This window comes from Nicotiana tabacum, chromosome 10, assembly GCF_000715075.1.
Source record: "Nicotiana tabacum cultivar K326 chromosome 10, ASM71507v2, whole genome shotgun sequence".
Lineage (NCBI taxonomy): Eukaryota > Viridiplantae > Streptophyta > Magnoliopsida > Solanales > Solanaceae > Nicotiana > Nicotiana tabacum.
The window spans coordinates 115,696,187-115,718,639 of NC_134089.1; the positions used below are offsets into that span (position 1 = coordinate 115,696,187).

The following is a 22,453-nucleotide window of genomic DNA, read 5'->3' on the forward strand; positions in this document are numbered from 1 at the left end:
TAAGTTAATCTACTTAATTAGTTTGGAGAAAAAATCTCTATTATGGTCTATGGAGTTGTTTTATTGATGTAATTTACCTATCTTTCTTTTTCATTTGTTATCTTCTCTGGTTAAATACCCCCATTATCCAATAAAGCAGCACAGCTCACTCCTTTGCGCCTGTTGCTGTGGAAAAATGCAGAATCAGAATTTGTCCATAGCTAAAACCCTAAACCCTACCCTTTCAACATTTCAATCACCATCTCTCGCCCAACTCGTCAACCCTCTTCGCAGAACACTACCTCAATTTCCATCCACCTTCAAAACTCCAAAGCCTCTCTCTATTCACTCCCACAACCGGGAACCCATAATTTTCCGGCGAAATGACAATCGCCGGACGGACATCCGACCTTTTGCCGGTCGAAGCAAAGGAAAACCTGGTGGCCCATCAACAGGTCGCATCGAGGGAAGCGCCGAGTTCCGGCGACAAGCTAAGAGAAATGCTCGCCGGAAAAGCAAGAAATTAGCAGAAAGCCTTTTTTACAGGCTTAAGAACCCTCACGGAAACTACCCCGATAATTTCTCTGAAGAAGAGCTTCAAATGATTGGTTTAGGTTATGATAGAATGGTTAGGTTCATGGAAAAAGACGACCCAAATCTCAAAAACCCGTTTGATTGGTATAAATATGGTCAATTTGGCCCATATTCTTGGCGTGGAGTTGTTTTAGGTGAGCCTATTCGTGGCCGATTCTCGGACGAATGCGTATCGATGATTGGTGAAGTTAAGGACCAAGAAGAGTGGGAAAAGATAGAGCAACATGAAATGGCTCAGGAATTTCAGAATAGACTGGATGCAATGGATAAAAATGTGGGCTTTAGGTACTTTTGGGTGTTTGTTAGGCATCCTAAGTGGAGGATATCGGATGTGCCTTGGCAACAATGGACTTTGGTGTCTGAAGTTGCAGTTGAAGCTGGGAATCAGAGGTTGGATAAATGGAATTTGATGGGGCGGCTCGGGAATAAGGCGAGGTCATTGATCACACAATGTGCAGCATGGATGAGACCTGATATTGTATATGTACAGAGGCCTGTGTATCAGTGTAGGTTTGAGCCTCAAGATGACTTTTTTAAGGCATTAGCGCCGTTGCTTGATCCAGAAAGTGAGCAGGATTTTTTGTTTGAATTGGAGGATGATAATGGGTGGGTTGAATTATGTACTTATTTTGGTGGGTTGTGTAAGATTGTGAGAGTGAATCCTAAGGCTTTTGTGGATGATGTGGTTAAAGCTTATGAGAAGTTGAATGATGAAAAGAAGTCCAAGTGTTTAGGGTTCTTGTTGAACAATCATCCTGTGATGTTGTTGCATCCTTATACGAAAGAGTGGAAGGCGAAGTTGGAGGAAATGGAGATGGGATGTGATGCACCGGATGATGATGATTATGGTAGTAATAACAAGGGGGATGATGATGATTATGGTAGTAATAACAAGGGGGAAACCGAGATAGTGGACTGGATTGAGGACGATGAAGATGGTGAAGATGGCGATGAAGATGAGGGTCAGTATGATGTGGATTTGGATGCAAGAGTAAGTGAAGATGATGAGCTGGGTATCAAGGAGGATGAGGATTCAAGTCAGGAAGAGGATGCTACATTCTGGGATGAGGAATTTAAGAAGGCATTGGGTAGTAACGAAGCGATGGAGAAGTTTGCCAAGAAATATATGGAGACATCTACGAAATTTTATGAAAAGAATATAAGGGCAATGGAAATGAAGGAAGAAGAAGCAAAGAAAAATGATGGAGATGAATTAGCAATGAGAGGTGTTAGAGCCAAAGTTAGCCCACAGGAGTGGGAGAATCTTGGATTTGGTCCTTTTAGAAGGAAACTTAAGAAAGGTAAAACTCCTCCTGAATTGTTCTTGCGAGCTGCAGTTAGACCATTCACTTACAAGAATCTGGTGAAGGAAATTGTTTTGACCAGACACGCAATAATAGAAGGCGAGATTGGTCAGAAGAAATGAGGTAATGCAATTGGGTAAAGGATCAAAAAGAAGTACTCCTTGTATTACATTGGATATGATACGCAGAAAAGAATGTATTGTTACTCAGGTTATTTTCTTGTATAATGTCATTTGAGGCAGAAAGCTGACTCTTCAATCTCACGAAGAGTATTCTTGCTGTGACAGTCTATATTGACGCGAAGTTTTGATCTGAAGTTCAGCTTGTTCAGGCATCATTGGGTCGTTTGGTATAAGAATAGTGCTGAATATGATATTAGTACGAAGAAATTAGTTATGCTAGGATTATTTTTTATCCATTGCTTGATTTGGTGTATTAAAAATAGCATGCATTGCATAATGCTATATAGTATACATACTTATCCATACATTAAAAAGTAAAAACCATGACATTATTTGCTATATATTAGTTATACATAGGACAATGCCAAATAGGGTTTAACATAAAGCACAAATTCAGGCATTATTTTCCCTAATATATCCTACCAACCAACCCCATGTGTCTTCACAGAATACAGGCACGAAGGCATTCGCTTATCAATTGCCGCCTAAGCGGAAATTTGGAGCTTCTAAAACCATTTTTAAAATAAACTTGTTTCAAACACGATTATCCCCGTTTTGACTTTTGACTTGCGGTATAAAACAGTGGTCCTAGCTTACATATAAGCTAAACACTGGATTTATAAAGATTAGTAATGAAATCATTAGTCAAAAGGTAAGTTAAAAGAAATTGCACTACCAACTGCTCCACGGCACTCCGCTAAACTAATCCTTTCTGCCCATGTCACGATATTTTATTTTTTGCCTCAACATCCCATCACCAATCAGAAATATTCATAACTTTAAAACTATTCGTCAGTTTTGTATTAAGAAATTAGACTACCAATTTCCAAGCAATGCATCTCTGCAGACTTGATTCTTGAAGAATAATTGCAGAAAACAAAAATGGAAGATAATTTAAATAAGAAAAATCTTCTGCAAATCAATCAAAGGTATCTAACCAAGTATTATTTACACAATGCAACCCCCATTTGTAGGGAAGGAGTTTTAGCTTGTTCTCTCCGACCTGAGCTCAGATAATCTTTTTCTACTATAGTCGATGTCACACAAAAAAGGGCTCCTTCGCAAGTAAACTACTTTCCAAAGAAATCCTCTGGAACATAAAATTTTAGTCCAATGGCCTGCAAACAAAAAACAGTAGAACCCCATATTATACTTTGCATGTTCTGAAGATGTGCACTTGGGGACTAATGGGGTGCCATTTTGGGGGATGGGAAGAAAAGCGCTTTTTCCTTGTAGAAGAAAAATCAACTATGCAGCTGATTATTAATGCAAAAATGTTTGTGATATGGTTAGCATTTTGAAAAGAGCTTCTGAACCATATGTAACCAAGAATCACGCACATCAATGGAGCAGTCAGTTAGGCAGGGAGGTGATCAAGTTGGCATATAAAGCAAAGTTGAAAATAAGCATGCAACCAAAATCAGCATCTAATGACAGTGAAGTAGCCGGTTAGTCAGGCACCTGCGCAAATCTAATGTCAGCATCACTATGGTCGCCTTGTCTGCCAGCAGCATCACCAACATAAAAACATCTAGAATGACAATAAGCAAAGCTCTATTAGCTTTGACAAGCATTAGAAACAATACAACTTAAGTTTATAATTGGGCTATTGAACAAGGAAGAGGATATAACTTATCCATCTCAATGGAAATTCCAAAATTGAACTGCTTTTTCATAATATTCCACATCCCTATTTTAGGTTTGCGGAAGGGATCTTCTGGCTTACTGTTACTCAAGCCACAAGCAATGAACACCTGCATCAACAGAGCTATGAAATAAGCATTATAATATACATACAGAAAAATGCTGTTGTTTATTTTCTCTCTGCTACTTTCATTATTTACGAAGTTATGAAGAGATCTACTTTTGTTATCCCCCCCCCCTCCCCCCGACATACACACAAAAATCACAACCCATCACCAACAACCAAAAAAAGCTATAAAGAGATCCTACCTCAGTGAGCCTGTGAAAAGTTCTACTTATTTGATGAAAGCAAAAAGGAGACAAATCGGAAACAAGGAAGAGATAAGTGCAGAAATGGAATGAACTACTAGAAAAATTGAATTGTGAAACTAGGATCCATCAAACCAATTCGCAGAAGCATTATTGTGAAAAATAGTAATTTCAAATGAGAGCCTTGTTTTTCTTCCCCATTTTCCATTCCTCTGACATTCCTCTGATTGGGGGAGGGGCTGGGGAAAATCACACAGGCATTTATAAGCAAATTATCAGCTACATTGAGCACCTTCTGAAAGAGATATAACCTTTGAAACATCTAAGAAAAAACACTAGCTGGATCCAAAATTGAGACACGCACAAACAGATTAAACCACCTGAAATGGAACACCAGCAAGTTTGATAAATTGTTCAAGTCGTCCAATCTTCGAGTCCACAGCTGCCTGCCTACTGTTCTTCCACCGCTCAATGTTGGACTCATTGGTAAATATTACCTGCTTGTGTTAATTAAAATTAGATGGCTAACCAGCAGAGAACACAACGAACTTGTCCTACATACTTCAAACCCCCCAAGTGAATTTATACTGGAACATATGAGTTAAACATGTTATGAAGAGATTTTACTAGAAAAGGATGTCTACCAGCTTATAGCCGTCGTTGTACAAGCTCTGCAGCTTCTCTGGGATTGATGGATGCATCAGAGACCAAGCATCTGCACCAACTCTAAGAAAAATGGAACTCTCACCAACATGAAAAGTTTGGCTGTAAAGGTACTTGTCGAATTCCTATATATTTATGACATTGATATATCTAGTTCATCCAAAACAAAAAAGAGACACACACACACAGAGAGGGGGGGGGGAGAGGGAGGGGGAGAGAGAGGGGATGTAAAGGTAGACTTGCTTATTTGATGTCAATAGAAGGAAAAAGGTACACCTTGAAGTCACAAATTTTTAAATCAATACCCCTATGTGAGAATTTGACTTGCTATCCACTAATACATAGGTAATTGAAACCAAAACTTAACTTCACAAAGGTGCCTGCAAAAGTTACTTTCTCTCTTGGTGAAGCCTTTTGGGTGTGTGAGTATGTAACATCTGGTTAAATGAAGAAGGTAGTGACCTTCCCAGAGGCTGGGGGATCGTTATTTGCAACATAGGTTTTGGCAACATTTCATTCTTATTTGAGCACTGCAGGGAAAGTGGAATATATATAAATTTATAACCATGGTGTCTGGTCCAACTTGCACGCACCTCGACTAATCTACATGGTACCTGCTAACTCTCACCAGCATAGGTACCAGATAATTCTATCCATCAAGACTTGCAAAAAGTTTCAACACACTAAATAATCTAACAAAAATAAGCAGAATAAATTCAATAGAAATAATTGAACAAGAAAAATAATACTAGTAGATTTCTAATCGCAACTTCACCGAATAATTCAAGACGAATAAACAAGATCTATGCTATTATGACGGCGTGACATTGTAATCTCAAATTAGAATAATAGAATACCCATCCCATCAAGTAACATGGCACTCCACTAGGTAGAATAGTTGTGACATCCCATAAAGATTTAAATGTAAAGGGATACTACTTATTCTCCTCCATATTGCTGCTTGCTTAGCAGACTAAACAACGGTTTGCAGATGAAGGACAGAATAAATTCAATAGAAATAATTGAACAAGAAAAATAATACTAGTAGATTCTAATCGCAACTTCACCGAATAATTCAAGACGAATAAACAAGATCTATGTTATTATGACGGCGTGACATTGTAATCTCAAATTAGAATAATAGAATACCCATCCCATCAAGTAACATGGCACTCCACTAGGTAGAATAGTTGTGACATCCCATAAAGATTTAAATGTAAAGGGATACTACTTATTCTCCTCCATATTGCTGCTTGCTTAGCAGACTAAACAACGGTTTGCAGATGAAGGAGAAGCTATGTGGACAAATATGATTGCAGCAAACTATGGAAGTACTGAATAGAATTGGTACACTAAAGATGTCACAACTCTTATGGAGCTTGTTTCTGGAAAAAAATAAAGAAAAGATTGGCAGATTTCTCGCATTAGATTGGTTTCACATGGGGATGAGAAACGTATATGGTTTTAGCATGCGCAAGATGCACGGAGCTACCCTAAAGGGAATATTTCCACAATCCTACTCTACAGTGGGAGTAAAGAGCCAATGCAACAGGATTTGATGCGAAGAAGTGCGGCTGGAATATCTTGGGACATAGCATTCAGAAGACTATTTAAGATCGGAAATGGAAGACATGGAGGAATTCCTCAATAAAATCAATATTCATGAGATTTTGAGTGGGACATGGTAAAACCATATGGAAAGGACTAACAAGAAAAGGATTTTCTTTTTTTTTGATAAGGTAAGATTTTATTAAAAGGTACCAAGATGGTACAAAATTACAAACATCCAAACTAATACAACAAAGCAACTACATTCCTCCTAGCTCCTCTAGAAAATCTATATATTGTTCCATATTTTCCATTACATGTCTTATACACCAGAAATACAAGTTTAATAAGTATCTATTTTTAATCCTGGATACATGCTGCCTTGCCCCTTCAAAGCAAATCATGTGTCTTTCCAACCATATTGTCCCGAACACACAGAGGAATTGTTCTCCATACTATCTGTTGACTTTTTGCCACTTTTTATTGTTGCCATGTCTCCAACAAACTCTATAGACTAGAAGGCATTGCCACTTGACATCATATATATTTAGGAAGAGCTCCCAGCACTGCTTTGCTACTCTGCAATGGATGAGTAGATGATTGACTATTTCTGCCTCTTCTTCACACATGTAACACCTGTTACATAGAACAAAACCTCTCTTCCGCAAGTTCTCCTGAGTTAGAAAAGCTTCCTTTGCTGCAATCCAACCAAAACATGCTACTTTAATAGGTGCTTTTGACTTCCATATTGCTTTCCATGGCCAACTTGATTGATAAAGCCCTTTTTGTTTTTGTAACAAGCTATAAAAACTGCTGACTGTGAAAATACCATCATTACTTGCTGCCCGGATTAATGAGTCTCTCATGTTTTCCTCCAATCTAACATTATCCAATAATTGCATCAATTGAGAAAATTCATCCACTTCCTAGTCATTGAGGCCCCTCTTGAAGATTAGCTGCCAGCCAGTGCCTGAATAGAAATCTGACACTCTTCCATTTTTGTTAATAGAGCAACTATATAAACTAGGAAACTTTGATCTAAGACTTCCATTTTCCAACCAAATATCAGACCAAAACAGGGTATTATTACCATTTCCAAGTTTAAATTTCACAAACTGACTATACTCATTCCAAAGATTATTAATTGTTCTCCACACTCCCCGTTTTGAAGAAGATTTAATTGAACGAGGAGCCCACATGTCCTTCATACCATACTTGGCATCTATCACCTTTTCCCATAATCTATTCTCATCATAATTATATCTCTACAACCATTTAACTAAAAGACTTTTGGTATGCATCTTTAGATTCCTCACTCCTAATCCCCCTCCTTTCCTTTCTTTCATCACCTCCTGACATTTGACCAAATGAAACTTCTTGTTATCATTATTACCTTCCCGCAAAAATTTATTCCTCATAGTATTCAATTTTTTCTCCACTGATGTTGGCATTTTAAAGAGAGACATTAGATAAGTAGGCATACCATCCATCACACTATTGATCAGTGTAAGCCTACCACCAAGAAATAAATACTGTCTTTTCCACGGCACCAGTTTACTGCTACATCTATCCAAGACCTATTGCCACATCTTTGCATCATTCTTTTTTGCTACAAGTGGTAGGCCCAGATAGGTGGTTGGTAGCTGCTCCACCTTACAACCCAAAACATCTGCCAGATCATCAATACAATGCTCGGCATTAATACTAAACACATTACTCTTCGCCAAGTTCACTTTCAATCCTGAGACAGCTTCAAAAGCTAGTAGTACTACTATGAGGTGTAAGAGTTGCTCTTTTTCAGCTTCACATAATATCAATATACTGTCAGCATAGAGTATGTGTGAGACATACAGTTCTTCCCCCTCACTTTTTTTAATTTTCAATCTTCTAATCCACCCTGACTTTTCTGCTTTTAAAAGCATTCTGCTAAGTATTTCCATCGCCAACAAAAATAATAGCCCCCTATGAGAACTAAAGTATCCTTGTGGACTCCCATTAATTAAAATTGAGAAGCTAACTGAGGATATACAGAATTTTATCCACCCAATCCATCTTTCCCCAAAATTCATTTGTTTCATCAGATTCAACAAACATGATCATAAGCCTTTTCCACATCAAGTTTGCAAGCCACCCCTTTAATCTTCCTCTTGAGTAGATATTCAAGACACTCATTAGCTACCATAGCAGCATCAACAATTTGCCTTACTCTTACAAAGGCATTCTAATTATCTGATATCAATTTTTCTATCACCATCTTTAATCTTTCAGCCATCTACTTTGCAATTATTTTATAGACACTACCCAACAAGCTGATTGGTCTAAAATCTTTCACTTCCAATGCCCCCTTTTTCTTAGGAATAAGAGCAATGAAAGTTGAGTTTACGCTCTTGGTGAAGGTACTTTCCCGATAGAACCACTCTACTGCTCTCCAGAAATCTTCCCTAACTATGTTCCAACATTTTTGAAAAAAGAACATGTTGAAAGTTGAAACCATCTGGCCCAGGTGCCTTATCCCCCTTAAATAACTTGACAACCTTTTCCACCTCCTCCACAATAAATGGTCTCTGTATCCATTCTTTTCCATCCTCTGTAAGTTTTTCCAACTCTTCTTCTGCCCACATTGGTCTCCAATTCTCTGATTCAGAGAACAGTTTCTCATAGAAGTTAACAATATGATCTTTGATAAGCTTTTCATCTTCCACCAATTTCCCCTCTATCACCATCTTATCGATAGTATTAAACCTCTTGTGTGCATTTGCATGTTTGTGAAAGAACTTGGTATTTCTGTCACCTTGTTCAACCTATAAACATCTAGATTTTTGTCTCCAGCTAATCTCCTCTTCAATAGCAATTTCTTCCCGTTCCTTAATGATAGAAATTCTATCAGCATCAACTTGCTCATTAATCTGATTGTGTGCTCTTTCTTGGTCCAGTCTCTCCAACCTGGACATAGCCCTAGATTTCCTTTCCTCTAAGTTACCAAAAACTTCTTTATTCCACTTCTTCAAATCATTCTTTAGCAATTTCAATTTTCTTGCTAGAATCACATCAAGGCTCCCCTGAATGCACTATGAATTCCACCATTTTTCCACAAGTCCATTAAAATCCTTGTGCTCACACCACATGTTTTCAAATTTAAAATAGCCTTTCCCTTTACTCCAATCTCCACACTCCAGTATGATAGGGCAATGATCTGATGTAACTCTAGGCAGTGCTGTTTGTTTTATGAATTTGAACCGATCGTCCCAACTCTCTGAAATTACAAATCTATCAATTCTTGAGGCACATTGATTACTATTACTTCTGAACCGTGTAAAAGGACCTCCATGAAGTGGTAAATCCATCAATTCCAAATCCTGAATTGTTCTACTAACTCCCTCATTGCTCTTGTATTCCTAGCCCTTCCCATCTTTTCATCCTCAAATCTGACAACATTGAAATCACCTCCTATAACTCATGGCATAGACATTAGTTCAGAAACTGCTCCCATCTCTTTCCATAAAATCCTTCTTGTTTTCCTATCACAGTATGTTGCCCTATGTGTTTATCTGAACAGCTCCATGCTCCATCTTCTGGACACCACCACTTCTACCTTGTGCCCCCAGTTCCGCCCAATCAGTCCACTTCGAACCCCCAATCTGCCTGATACATGACTGATCCACTTGCTTCATTTTAGTTTCTGATAGGCATGCTACGTCTGTATTATACTTTCTCAGAAGAAGATCCACCAGCCGCCTTTTCTCCGTGTTATTTATCCCTCTAACATTCCAACAAATAATTTTTAACTTCGTTGAGAAATTAATAAGGCCTTCCTACCCTTGTTTCTCCCCACAACAAGAAAAGGATTTTCCTATAGATTATTAAGAAAGCCAAAGCTCCAAAGAAATTAATTTTTTACAAAGGGTCGCAATTTGATGCCATTCTCACAGCAACAACTTAAGAAAGAACGGCAGGTGTAAGATTGAAGGGGAAAACACAGATCATGCACTATTATTCTGTGATGTTGCTAGTACTTTATGGAGTTCTATTTCCTCACATTTTGACATAGCTCGGGTGCTTCCAGAAAAGGTGAAAGAGACTTTGACAAGTTGGAGGAGAAGCAACATCAGGAAGAGAAAGTAAAATTTGGAAAGTAATGCCTCCATGCATCTTCTGAATTATTTGGAGAAAAAATATAAAATATTTTTGAAGGAATTGAAACGCCCTAGTGGAAAATTAGAGCTCTTTACCTACACTTTTTTTGGTTATTTGGGGGGAATGAAGATCTCTCTGTGCAGAGATAGTTGGATGCATTTCTTGGACTTCTATTATATTATTTGTGATTGTAATAAAGGCAGTATTGGAGAAAGCTAGAGGTAGGCCAAAGAAGCATTGAGGAGAGGTGATTAGGTAGGACATGACACAGCTTCAGCTGACCGAGAACATCACTCTTGATAAGAGAGTGTGGAGGTCGAGAATTAGGGTAGTTGGTTAGTAAGTAGTCGAGCACATCTATTTCCCATACCAGTACTATTGATATTATTTTCATACTTTCTTATTTGTAGATCTCTATTACTACCTGATGTTTCTTTTGCATCAACTTTCTTAGCATCTTATCTTGTTTCTGGTACTACTTGTTACTGCTCCTTTTTCAATTGTCCTTGAGCCGAAAGTCTATCAGGAAAGTCTCTCTACCCACACAAGGAAAAGGTAAGGATTGTGTACACACTACCCTCCCCAGACCCCACTTGTGGAATCACATTAGGTTTTTTGTTGTTGTTGTTGTAATACAGGCAGTATTGTGGGGCGATTAAAAAAATTTTGACTTATCATAAAATGACAATTCTTCTCTATCAAATGTTGTGTTTGAATTTTTCCATCCTATAGTTACTTTAAGCTTCGATCACACAACATTTAATGTTGCAATAATTTATCATTACGTCAATCAATGTGTCAAAAACTCTCTCACCTCGAGAAGAGTTTTAGATATTATAAAACACAGGAAGAAGCCATACCTTTTCACAGATGTTTTGGCAAGACAACCATCAAAATCAAAGGCGGCAATTTTATGTGAAGCATGAAGCACGTCATCCTAAAAAACTCAAAAAAAATGACATAAAAGAAAAGTCAGATCATTGAGATCACAAGCCACAGCAGTGTCAGAATAAAAGCCTGCATGCCATGCGTGCATCTAGCTCTGCATCTCATACTCCTCCATCCCATTTTAGGTTATACTATTTAAAATAGCACAAAAATTAAGTATGAAAGAGTCATAATATGAACACTGAGCAAACTGGTAAAATAATATTTGGAGCTGAAAAAGTGAAGCAATATGCCCAAAAAAGCTGGAGAAGGAAAATTTTTTAAGTGTAGAATGAGAATGATGAGAGGGAGAAATTGCAGCTATCTGATGTTGGACATCAGAAAGAATTGATCTATATACTAGGACCTACATTTTAGTTAGGGAGCTACCAACATGATTAAAAAAACACAAGAGCATCCTAAGAAGAAATAGTCTAAAATACCTAAATAACAACACGCCCGCCCCACTACCGCCAACAGCAGAATGCGATCTTCATGTATTCAACCAAAAACCATATACAACATGAGTGTCAACATAATAGTCAAAAAATCAAGCATAACTCCAATAGAACTAACCTTCTCAAGATATATAATAGTTTGAAATGCCCTCCATTTTGGTGGTAATTTGGCATCCTGGATTAAGAAGTAGCTCTCCATTAAAACACTGCTGCCACGTATCTAATCCATGATCTATTCTAAGACAATATAAAACTGTAACAAGGAATACTAGGTAGCTCAGAAGCTAAAAAGATCATTCAATTTTCATATCTTCGAAAAAAGGGGTTAAGGGGGTCACTCAATTAGCTAACAGCTAAATCGAAAAGCAGCAACTTGTTAAAATATTGCCCCTGAAATGTTATTCTACAACAAATCAAAAACTATAAGGAAAAAGACACTAATAGGTACAAACTAAAATTTCCATTCACTTTTTACTTCTCTGTGATGTGGGGACAGGGGGCTTACTATTTTTTCATATCCAAGATATTTTACCTTATAAGTGGTCTTCACATCAGAAGTAGAGAAGGCTATCTCCAACTCAGCTCCCTCATCAGTGGCAGACAGCTAAAAGAGATTTTGCCATGCAAGACATATTCTTAGAAAGTTAATTTACCTAAAAAGAGAAGGAGAGAAACAAAGAGAAATGCTGCAAGAACATGGAACATATGGAAAAATTAATCAATGAAGTCAACCATTATTTCCATATTCATTCATGGTTAACTGGAGGGATAAAGCTTATTTTAATGCCAATTTCAATGTTGGATACCGAGAATGAAAAGTAGACAATTTTTGTTGTCAGGTAAAGCCCGAAGTCTTCCCTATCCTTGTTTGGGGAGATTCCAACCATCTCTCCTTTCTACGAACACAGACAAATTTAGCTGTCAGCATTCGTAGAGCACCACAAAAATATTTGCATTCTGGACCAGCCAGATGATTTCTACATGCATGTTAATGTTTGCCCTGACAAGTGCCAACAAAGTTCAGAAAGACCAAAAAATGTACTCCCTCCGTTTCAATTTATGTGAACCTATTTCCTTTTTGGTCCGTGCCAAAAAGAATGACCTCTTTCCTTATTTGGAAACAATTTACCTTTATGCAATGATTTATAGCCACACAAAATATATGTGCCTCATTTTACGCCACAAGTTCAAAAATCTTCTCTCTTTTCTTAAACTACGTGCCCAATCAAATGGGTTCACATAAATTGAAACAGAGGGAGTATATGTTTCCTGATTACTCTCCCATCTTTCCCATTATCCTGTTGACATGTCATAGATGATGAAGCTTAAGTTTCACTAAACAAGTTGTGAAACTAAAATGATACAAGTTGTGGCTTCTAGTTGCCTTTTAATCTTTATTTGATAACGGAGAAATCCCCGAAGGGCCAATGGCACACGGCTTGAAACTCGGTAGATAATGGGATTGCCCCTTTACCCTTATCAACTTAATACCCGGCTTTTGTATACGGCAGGGTTTGAATCCATGACTTGCACCTAACCAACACATCACTTGTTGCCCTCTTACCACTAAACCAATGCCCTGGGGTCTCTAGTTTCCTTTTAATCTAAAAAGCATCTATTGGAAATTTCAAGTGGAGAATGCAATATTTACCTTTAGTCGCTTTTGCTTGCTTTGCTCATGCTCTGATTCTTCCTTCTCAATTATTTTACAAACCAGAAGCAGGAAATGAGTGAGAATAAATAAGTTAGCAGCAGGCAACACCGGATTCACTAGCACTTACCTTCACTTGTGCAGATGTTTCCTTTTGTTTCCTGTCAATCCCATCTGTGTCTGCATCAGAAACCTGTGAATTAATTCCTTCACTGTTAGCACGAGGGAAGTTTCTACAATGACTTACTTGACTGGGTACCCCAGCGTTAAGAAGTGGCAAAGCTTCAAACTTCAGGAAGTAAAAGCAAAAGGCGAAGAGAGTTGGGAACTCATCTCTAGTATGACATAAGTTGAAACATTCCTCAAACAAAGAAAACCAGAAAAGGATTTGAAGCGCAAATCAGCCAAACTCATGTTCTTCAGATTTTAAATGGTGGGAATTATAAGGGAGAAAAGTTCAGCCTATCCAAATTCGGAAAGACTAAGCTGCTAGTTGAGCTCCTCCACTTTACATATTACCGTAACAAGCGTTTTATACTTATACTGAAAATGCCTAACAGGATGTAAACATTAAATGAGACTGCACCTTCTGCGAAGCTGAAAGCTCTTTGTTAATCAATTTCTCCAAAGCTTCTTTGTCATTGCTCTGCATGAAATCAGACAGACAAACTTAGCTACAACGAATAATACTATCACTTTAACGAGAAACCTGATATTTGTCAAATAAAACCAATGCACTATTGTTTATCAGGATGGCAAGAAAAGGCGGAAACATAGTTGATCTAAGTCAGGTGGTGTGGAATACCACCATGTCCACAACTTTCTGAATCGCTTTGCCGACTAAGAACATATTTTTGAAAAAAAATTGTACGTAGCTCTAGCTGAAGGCAGTTTGGCCCATGCTCACCTATACATACAACTAAAAGAAAAAAACTTTTTTTCTATTCTTTTTCGGTGAGAATGGACAATAAACAGAGCTAATTATGCAATTTGAAACAACGAGTTGACGACAAAATTCCATGTGGAAAAAGTGATTGCATGATAAAACTACCACACATCACCTAGGGATGAAGTGAAATTATTAAGTGGCATTTGAATGATTTCTTGCAAATATTTTCTGTAAGAATCTTTTGCGAAATACAATTGTTTTTGAATTAATTTTTTTAAGAAAAAATTGACTTCTAGTATCCATTTTTTATCTCCAAAGTCAAAAACAGCACTATTATTGGTTTGTAGCTTGCAAAGGTCAGACAGAATTTCAAGTTAAAAAACAACTTCTGCATCTTGCAAAATTTTGAAATTTGAAACATACACTGTTTTGCAAAACAATTTTCATTTTTTTTTTGTGGCAATTAAAGAAATTTTATTAATTACCAAGTATAACTGCACAGAACAAGGCAAACTAACCAGTTCACCTTTCATGAAATAACAGCCCCATCCGCCCAGTATATCACCCTATTCCCTATCCTCCCAGGAGAACCAATTTCCTCTATTATAAAGATCTCACAAAACCAAAAAGTTTTCGGCTGTGGCTAACTCTTATACATACAGCAGTCTTCAGTTCATGTAGCGCCACTGTTTTTGTTCTATTCTGATATAGCCTAGCATTTCTTTCTATCCAGATGTCATATATAGCAGTTGCGAAGCAGGCTTTGAGTATCACAATTTTCAGTTTTTGCAGAAGCTGATGTCAAACAAGCACAATACTTTTTCAAAAATGTAAGTTTAAGACAAGCTCTGTATTAGATAAAAGTACTACAAATCATAATTGTCATAGTAAGAAAATATTTTCAAAATGTTTGAAAATTTCAGCAAATGAAATGACTAAATAATAATTGTAAAGTTGCCTGAGTGTGTGGTTCCATTCCTTCATCTTCTTCACTACTTGAACAAGATTGACGGAGTTAAGCTGCATGTGGAAAACCTTTTGTCTAAATCAATCAAGAATGCCTCGACTAACTGAAGTATTTTTGCCCTTGTCAATAATCATAAATTCATTTATGGTGAACAGCGAGAATACATTCCAAATAAAGAAACCCCACAGGCATAAAGTGCTTGAAACAACAAGACAACGCATGAAATAAAAGTTTTTGTTCAATTTATACCTGGAGTGATGAAAATCCAGTGATATCTTCCGCAGAGGAAACAAAATCAGAATTGAAGGGAAAACAATCAATGTGATGCCACTTCGTCTGGTCAAAACCTTGAGCGTGTTTCGTCACTAAACCAAGCCTCACTGATTTCACGGGAATTTTGTTGTCGCATTTCTTGCACAAGGACCGACCTGATTTCGCGTACTCCACTGTGACTTTCGCGGAAGAAGCCATTGGAGAAAGGAATAGAAGAAGAAATTTAGGGTTTGAATTGTTCTTAAAAGGAATTTTGAAGAAGCTGGGGATGCTTATGCTTGGCATTAGGACTTAGGAGTACATATCGGAGGTTCTAGAGATTCCTTTTTCCCGCCATTGAATTATTCCCAACTTCTCATAAGAGACATTTAGGTCTATGGAAACGTTTTTGTTTTGTTGTTTGTTTTATTTATTATTCCTTATTTACTAATCGATATAGAATACGCGTGAAACGCATGTGTCCCGTAAATCAAAAAGTAAGATAACTCATGCTTCTCATATTTATTAAAACGAAGTATGATATTGAATTGTACATGCCGCGATTCTTCCCATTAACTAGGTCAAACTTCGTTAAATGCACTTCGCAATAGTTACTCGCTTATATAACAAATACTACAATTTCAAAGTATATTAGTAAGAACTTAAGGTCTATTATAATTATTAGTAGCCGAACCAAACTCAAATTGCAGGCTAACAATGGAAATATTGAAATTAAGATAGTTGTGAATATAGGAAAAGATACACAAATAGAAGGAGATAAGAAGATAGACACGAGAATTGGGGGTGAGAGGACTCTGACATTTTTCTCAATAATATTCGCGTACCTCCAAAACAACCGACCACTCCCAGTTTTAATAGAAGCGCCTTTGCGCCAATAATCAACATGGATCCTAAATTAACCTGGCCCTATTACTTGTTCTCGGCCCAAAAATGCTTCTCAGCTCAATAGTTACTTGTGTGACATTGGATTGTGGTTGGTTCATAACAATACTTTCGTCGTAAATAAGAACCTTGTCCTCAAGGTTCGAGTTAAGAATGGTGTTACTCGCGAGCTCTCAACCCATTATCTCAAAACCAAGGCATGCTTTGTGACTAGACCAAACTATGTGCCCTTTATGTGCCAATCAAATTTTTGGTCATTGTGGCTCTTAGTAGATAGTAACACATATATTAACTTGACATGCTTTGCATATTAATATGACCTTGCTTGCCATATTTTAGAATCAATTAGCAGCAAGCTAAATGAGAAAACCAATTCAAACATTCCAGTAACATACCTCCACAAAAGCATGAACTCAGTAAAATAGGAATTATTCAGTGTGTTGGCAACGTTTAGTTTACGTTTGACAGGGTTGTGATGATAAAAATCTTGTGTTTTCTCTGAAAGCTCCATAGGCCACAACAATACTAGAAAGAATAGTAGAATAAGGACTGCTATCATAATATTGGTGGCATGATTGAGCTCCACAGCAGCTTCATAGTTTGGACCATACTCAATAATACTCCAACTTGACATAGGGTGAACAAATGCTTGAGGGAAGTTGAGATGTAGTGCAGCTCCTGCATCGCAATAGCCCCCTTCAAATATTTAAATTTAGTGAAATCATCATACTTGCCATCTTGCAAATATGACTTTCCTCCCAATGGAACATTGTCGTGTTTAGGCATTTTTAAAGTACCCTTATGTCTCTGACAAGGGGTAAATCATTTTTCTACAATCACCATAGGAATTGATGCAATCCTTCTGGAGATATCAACTAAATAAAAAATAGGACTTGCATAATATACAATAGCAGTAATCCACCCAAACTGATGAAATACACTTAATACTACTTTCACTACAAGAGAACGGGCATATTCCCTTTGAAATAATTCAAGCGTCTTAGCCATGGAGAGTATTTGAAGGACTTCTCAAGAATCTTAGCCATGGAGAGTATTTGAATGACTTCTCTGTATTTTATAATTGCAGCAACTTCTATGGATATGTTGGAATTCTTTCCCCTAGGAGACATTGGTATGAAAAATAGGTGGAGAAGTTGTATTATAAATGTGTCATCCTTGTCTTCCTGGACACTCATTTGAAGGAAACATAGAAAAATTTACCTGATAGCGGCAACAATGAAGAAGGAATCCAAAGTGACATGAGCATAACAAACGATCTCTTCCCTTGGTCTGTGCGTAACAGGCTTGAATAAGCAGAAAACATGCTAAAATTTCTAGTTGGCGGCCATGTAAACTCCCCCGCTAGTAAAAGGAACCAAAAAAATAATTGCAATATACACATCATTCCAACTAGCAACTTCAGGGGCGTCAACAATAGCCACAATGGGTGCACTTAGTAGTTTGGATCGAGATAGTAACTCAAAATCATAGGTACAACCAATACCACTACTCTGTAAAGAAGGCAAAACATTAGCAGCACCTCTTTTCCTACATACAGGATCATAAACGGTAGGTACTGTTGATACCCAATTTTTTTCTATATATTTTTAATATGCATAAATATCTTCAAAATAGCATATATATGCATATATAAGCATGCATAAGGTTTTTATAATTTTCCTATAATTTTAAAGATTTTAAATTAATTTATTTCCTTCCCTTTTATTCATAAAATCCCCAATAATTATTCCTCAAATTATTGTTGTGGTGATTTAGTCATTTAATTTCTATATTTATGCCAATATATGGTTAAAATATTTTTTATGCATTTTATAATTGCATTTTGTATTTTTAAAGCTAAATTGCATATAATTGCAATATTAGCCACATTAATGTATGATTACATTTATATGCGTAAAATTGATATCCTATATTTTTAAAATGTTACATATCTATTTTAAATCATTTTTGTACGTGAAATTATTTTTTAGAAATTATTTATCATTTATTATAAATTATATAGGAAAAATTGGCTATTTAAAATATAGCCAGATTTGCATTTCAATTGTAGCCCAATTTAAACCCAACCCCAGCACAATTTTAGATTAAAAACACACGACCCAAGCCCTTAACCCGCCTACCCGACCCAAAGTCATATTAAATCCCGGTCGTTGATCTAAAAGATCAACGACCCTCGTCCGCTCTTACCATTTTTAATTCCAACGACCCCTAACCCTAGCATTGTTCAGATACCACCGCCTTTGTATTCTCTCATCTCCTCTCCTCTCTCAACTACTCAACCTAACCCTATCTGCTTCAACCGCCGACCTTCTTCTCTGGTCTTCTCCGGTGATTGTAAGCACGTGATTTTTGACCCTCCCCGGGAATTTTTACGCTCTTAGCTTAAAATATCTAATTTAGGACTAATAGAGCTATTTTAACTATTTTTTACTTTATTTCGTTGCAAAAAGAAAATTTCAAAAAATATATATATAAATTTTAGTTTATGTATTTCCCATAAACTTGAAAAATACAAAAATTGCACCTTATTTTTGTACCTTATATAATTTCGAAAAAATACAAAAATAATAATTCTATTAAAGTTTTATAGGCATTTTTAACTTTGAAAAAATACAAAAATATTACCTCATATTTTATCTTAATATTTTAAAACGAAAATTAACAAAAAAAAAAAAAAAATAGTTTCATTAATATTTTGTAGCTATTTTAAATCTTGAAAAAATATTTAAAAAAGATGTAGTTTTGTTTAAATACTAGTCTTATTTTTGGTAATTATTTTGCTTACGTAGGACTAGTTAAGCAACGTGTTTCTATTTCTCGGGTCCGGGCAAAAGAATAATATTCGGGTTCAAACTACCCGGTTTCAGGCCTAATTTTCGGACCGAGCCCATAATAAACCGTGTCCAGGACACGTGGGGAACCCCACCACGCGTGGGGGACATATGCCTCGAACCCCACCACGCGTGGGGCTCATTTTCACGGGCAAAACATTACAAAACGCGGACAGACTTTGAGGGATGGGGGGACTTTTTAAAAAATTGAAAAAAGGGTACTGTTGCTCTTTCTTCTTCATAAAGAAGAAGGAAAGGAAACCGGGGAGGGGGAACAAAAAGAAAACGAACGGGACAGGATTTTGGAAGATTTTGAGGACTACTGCTCAATCTTCTTCTTCAGAAGAAGAAGAAGAGAAAACCCTACTGCAAAACGATCTCAGCCCCCCCCCCCAGCGTCGAAAGCCCACCAGCGAAACCACCTCCTCCCTCACGTCCGAACAGCCCCCCTCCACTGTCCGAACACCACCCCAAACAGCTCCCCCCCAGCTCCTCACCTCCTGCCCAAACTCCATCTCCACCCCATCGACCACCCGCCAGCAGACCCCTCCATTGTTCGAGCTTCTTCTTCCTAAAGAAGAAGAAGCAGAAAACCTAAAACCATCGTCCAAAACCACCGGTAAACCCCCCACGTACCAGCTCCAGTCCGTCGACCCACCAGCTCCTCACCACAACCCAACACCACGACCAACAGTTTTCCCCGTCGTCAAGTCCGCCATTTTCAGTCCGCCATTTCCAGTCCAAGGTCATCAACCTCCAAGCAGTCGTAACTGCGTTTCGCGAGCAGTTGTGGGTCGCTGCGACCCCGCCTTGCCGAGTTTTCTGTTTTCCGTCGAGGTCCGGTACGTCGAGGTGCTGTCCGAGGTTCCGTCGTTGTTCTTCGTTCAGAGAGGTCCGGTTCGAGTTCCGTAAGAAGCACTGTTTGTCGTTCTAGGATTGTCGAGGTTCGAAGGTTGGTGTTCTTCATCCTTTGTTTCATTTCATTCATTTTGCATATTATGGTTCAAGGCAATAAATGAAAATATTCGATATGTATGAATGTCAACAATGCAATTTTGTTGTTGTGTTAAAAATGGTATTTTATGTTTAGTTACTGCATGCTCAAAGTTAATGTGAGCATATGAACGAGGTTATTCTATTTTTCATTTTTTTTATGGATATTATTACCGGTTAGAATCGTTTTTTTTTGTTTAATCTCGGATGGCTTCACTAGTAGGAAATTGTAGTTGTTTTAAATTTGCCCTTAAAAAGTGAAAATGAGACGAGCCTCGCAAAAAAAAAAGAAAAAATAAAAGAAAAAAAAAATGCACAAGCCGCGGGGCCCTCTAAACGTATATATTAAATACTTAGATTCCGGGACGGGCCGTTTAGCAAGTTTCACGGCCCTACCCCAAAAATAATAATGCGCTAGTTGCTTTAGGCGCGCCTTTAATAATGTTATCTCCCTAAACTCGGGTGCACATTTATGTGACCCAAATCCAAATCTCAACGGAGTCGAAATATGTCTTTAGTCACGGGCGCATTGATTGTGGCGTGGCCCGAGATGCATTTTCATGACGTTGCAAATTCTTTTAAAAAAAAATAAGAATGAGATGAGCCTCGCCAAATAAAAACACAAATTGTGGGGCCCTCAGTAAAAACTTGTTTAAATTACTTAGAATTCAGGAGGGTTGTTTAGCGAATTTCACGGCCTCCGCAAAAAATAATAATGCGCTAGTTGCTTTAGGCGCGTCTTTAATAATTTAATTTTCTTAAACTCGGGTGTGCATTTCATGCGACCCAAATCCAAATTCTAAAACATCAAATAAAATATGTTTCGGATTGTGGGTGCATTTCATGTGACACAGTCCAAAGATATGTTTTAAGCGATGTTCACATTTCTTAATAATAATAATTAATAAAGCGGTTAAAAGATAAAATTTGCACATGGTTCATAATTATATTAAAAATCAGATAAATAAGCCGAATATAACAGTTGAGCGACCGTGCTAGAACCACGGAACTCGGGAATGCCTAACACCTTCTCCCGGGTTAACAGAATTCCTTATCCGGATTTCTGGTACGCAGACTGTAATATAGAGTCATTATTTTCCTCGATTCGGGATTAAAATTGGTGACTTGGGACACCCTAAATCTCCCAAGTGGCGACTCTGAAATAAATAAACCAATCCCGTTTCGATTGTCCTTTAATTGGAAAAACTCCCCCTGCGCCCCTCGGGCGCGTAAAAAGGAGGTGTGACAGCTCTGGCGACTCTGCTGGGGACGAAACACCCAGAACCACTGGTTCAGGGTTAAGAATTCGAGCTTAGAATAATTGTTATTATTTGGCTTTATTTATTATCTGATTATTACATGTTTTGAGCCTAATGTGCTAAATGCTGCTTTTACCGCTTTGATATTATTTGAACTGTATATAAACTGTGCCGAAACCTTTCTCTTCTTACCTCCGGGGATGTGCTTACTGGTTGAGACTCCCTATTCTGTTAGTGTCATACCCTAAATAAACGAGGCTCGGAAAGTTTCTAAGCCGGCTGGCCTTTTGGTTCCCGGAAAGGAGCTCCTTCCTCAGCTCGAGTTGTCCGCTCGGGTACACTGTCTAGAACACCGACCCAGGTTTTTGAACCTAGTATAACAAAGCCACATGCCGGATCCCTAGTAGGAACGTTTATTTGCATCATGTGCATTTGACTTAGGGGGCTCAACATAGGGGTTGGGTCCATCTAGGACAAGCAACCTGAAAATAATAGACAATCTTTCGGCATCCTATGTGCTACATGTTGTATTTAGTCAAGGGCGTATGGGTCATTGGGTCATTTCCAGCATAATGTTATTTTAATCAAAGCATGGGGAACATTTGTGGAATCCAAGAAGCCTTGGAATTCCCTATGTCCCCCACGCTTGCTTTTTGGGAAAACACATGGGGAACATTTGTGGAATCCAAGAAGTCTTGGAATTCCCATATGTCCCCCACGCTTCATATGTTGGGAAAAGCGCATGGGGAGCATTTGCGGAATCCAAGAAGTCTTGGAAATCGTTATGTCTCCCATGCCACATTTTTAAAAGAAATAATAAATAAAAAAAAAAAAATTTACAAATAAAACAAAGCATGAAAATTCAAAAAGATTTTGTATGTTTTCATTATTTTCCACAGATTAAAAATAAATAGTGAAAAAGAGGAGAAAATAACAGCATAGAAG

General features: G+C 37.6%; 2 protein-coding genes and 1 non-coding gene across 8 annotated transcripts; 1 reads left to right on the forward strand and 2 right to left on the reverse strand.

The window, feature by feature from the left end:
- Positions 1 to 125: 125 nt before the first annotated feature.
- LOC107816053 (uncharacterized) lies at positions 126 to 2,180 on the forward strand. Its single transcript, XM_016641727.2, has one exon. It carries the CDS (start codon positions 176 to 178, stop codon positions 1,997 to 1,999), a length of 1,824 nt encoding a protein of 607 aa, XP_016497213.1. The 5' UTR covers positions 126 to 175; the 3' UTR covers positions 2,000 to 2,180.
- A 755-nt stretch (positions 2,181 to 2,935) lies between these two features.
- LOC107816055 (polynucleotide 3'-phosphatase ZDP) lies at positions 2,936 to 15,919 on the reverse strand. 6 transcript variants are annotated; one of them, XM_016641728.2, is made up of 12 exons: positions 15,499 to 15,919; positions 13,980 to 14,039; positions 13,524 to 13,586; positions 13,394 to 13,438; positions 12,275 to 12,346; positions 11,861 to 11,917; positions 11,218 to 11,294; positions 4,657 to 4,738; positions 4,393 to 4,509; positions 3,692 to 3,813; positions 3,521 to 3,590; positions 2,936 to 3,177 (listed from the first exon to the last, which is right to left on the reverse strand). In XM_016641728.2, exons 1-12 carry the CDS (start codon positions 15,805 to 15,807, stop codon positions 3,130 to 3,132), a joined length of 1,122 nt encoding a protein of 373 aa, XP_016497214.2. In that variant the 5' UTR covers positions 15,808 to 15,919; the 3' UTR covers positions 2,936 to 3,129. The 6 variants fall into 6 exon arrangements, with proteins under 6 accessions (XP_016497214.2, XP_016497215.2, XP_075079328.1 ...); XM_016641729.2 differs by having other exon boundaries at positions 13,394 to 13,435; positions 15,499 to 15,918; XM_075223227.1 differs by lacking the exon at positions 15,499 to 15,919 and adding an exon at positions 15,241 to 15,398.
- LOC142165635 (U6atac minor spliceosomal RNA) lies at positions 12,529 to 12,648 on the reverse strand. The gene has a single exon (XR_012696292.1). It is a non-coding gene; the product is annotated as a U6atac minor spliceosomal RNA (small nuclear RNA).
- Positions 15,920 to 22,453: the final 6,534 nt, after the last annotated feature.

Excerpts from the sequence above, each read along its gene's own strand:
- LOC107816053 (XM_016641727.2), top strand. The coding sequence starts at position 176 with ATGCAGAATCAGAATTTGTCCATAGCTAAAACCCTAAACCCTACCCTT.
- LOC107816055 (XM_016641728.2), bottom strand. The coding sequence starts at position 15,807 with ATGCCAAGCATAAGCATCCCCAGCTTCTTCAAAATTCCTTTTAAGAAC. Across the intron at positions 3,591-3,691 it reads ATTTCCATTGAGATGGATAA|ATGTTTTTATGTTGGTGATG; the intron begins GTTATATCCTCT and ends TTGTCATTCTAG. Across the intron at positions 3,178-3,520 it reads CTGACATTAGATTTGCGCAG|GCCATTGGACTAAAATTTTA; the intron begins GTGCCTGACTAA and ends TTTTGTTTGCAG.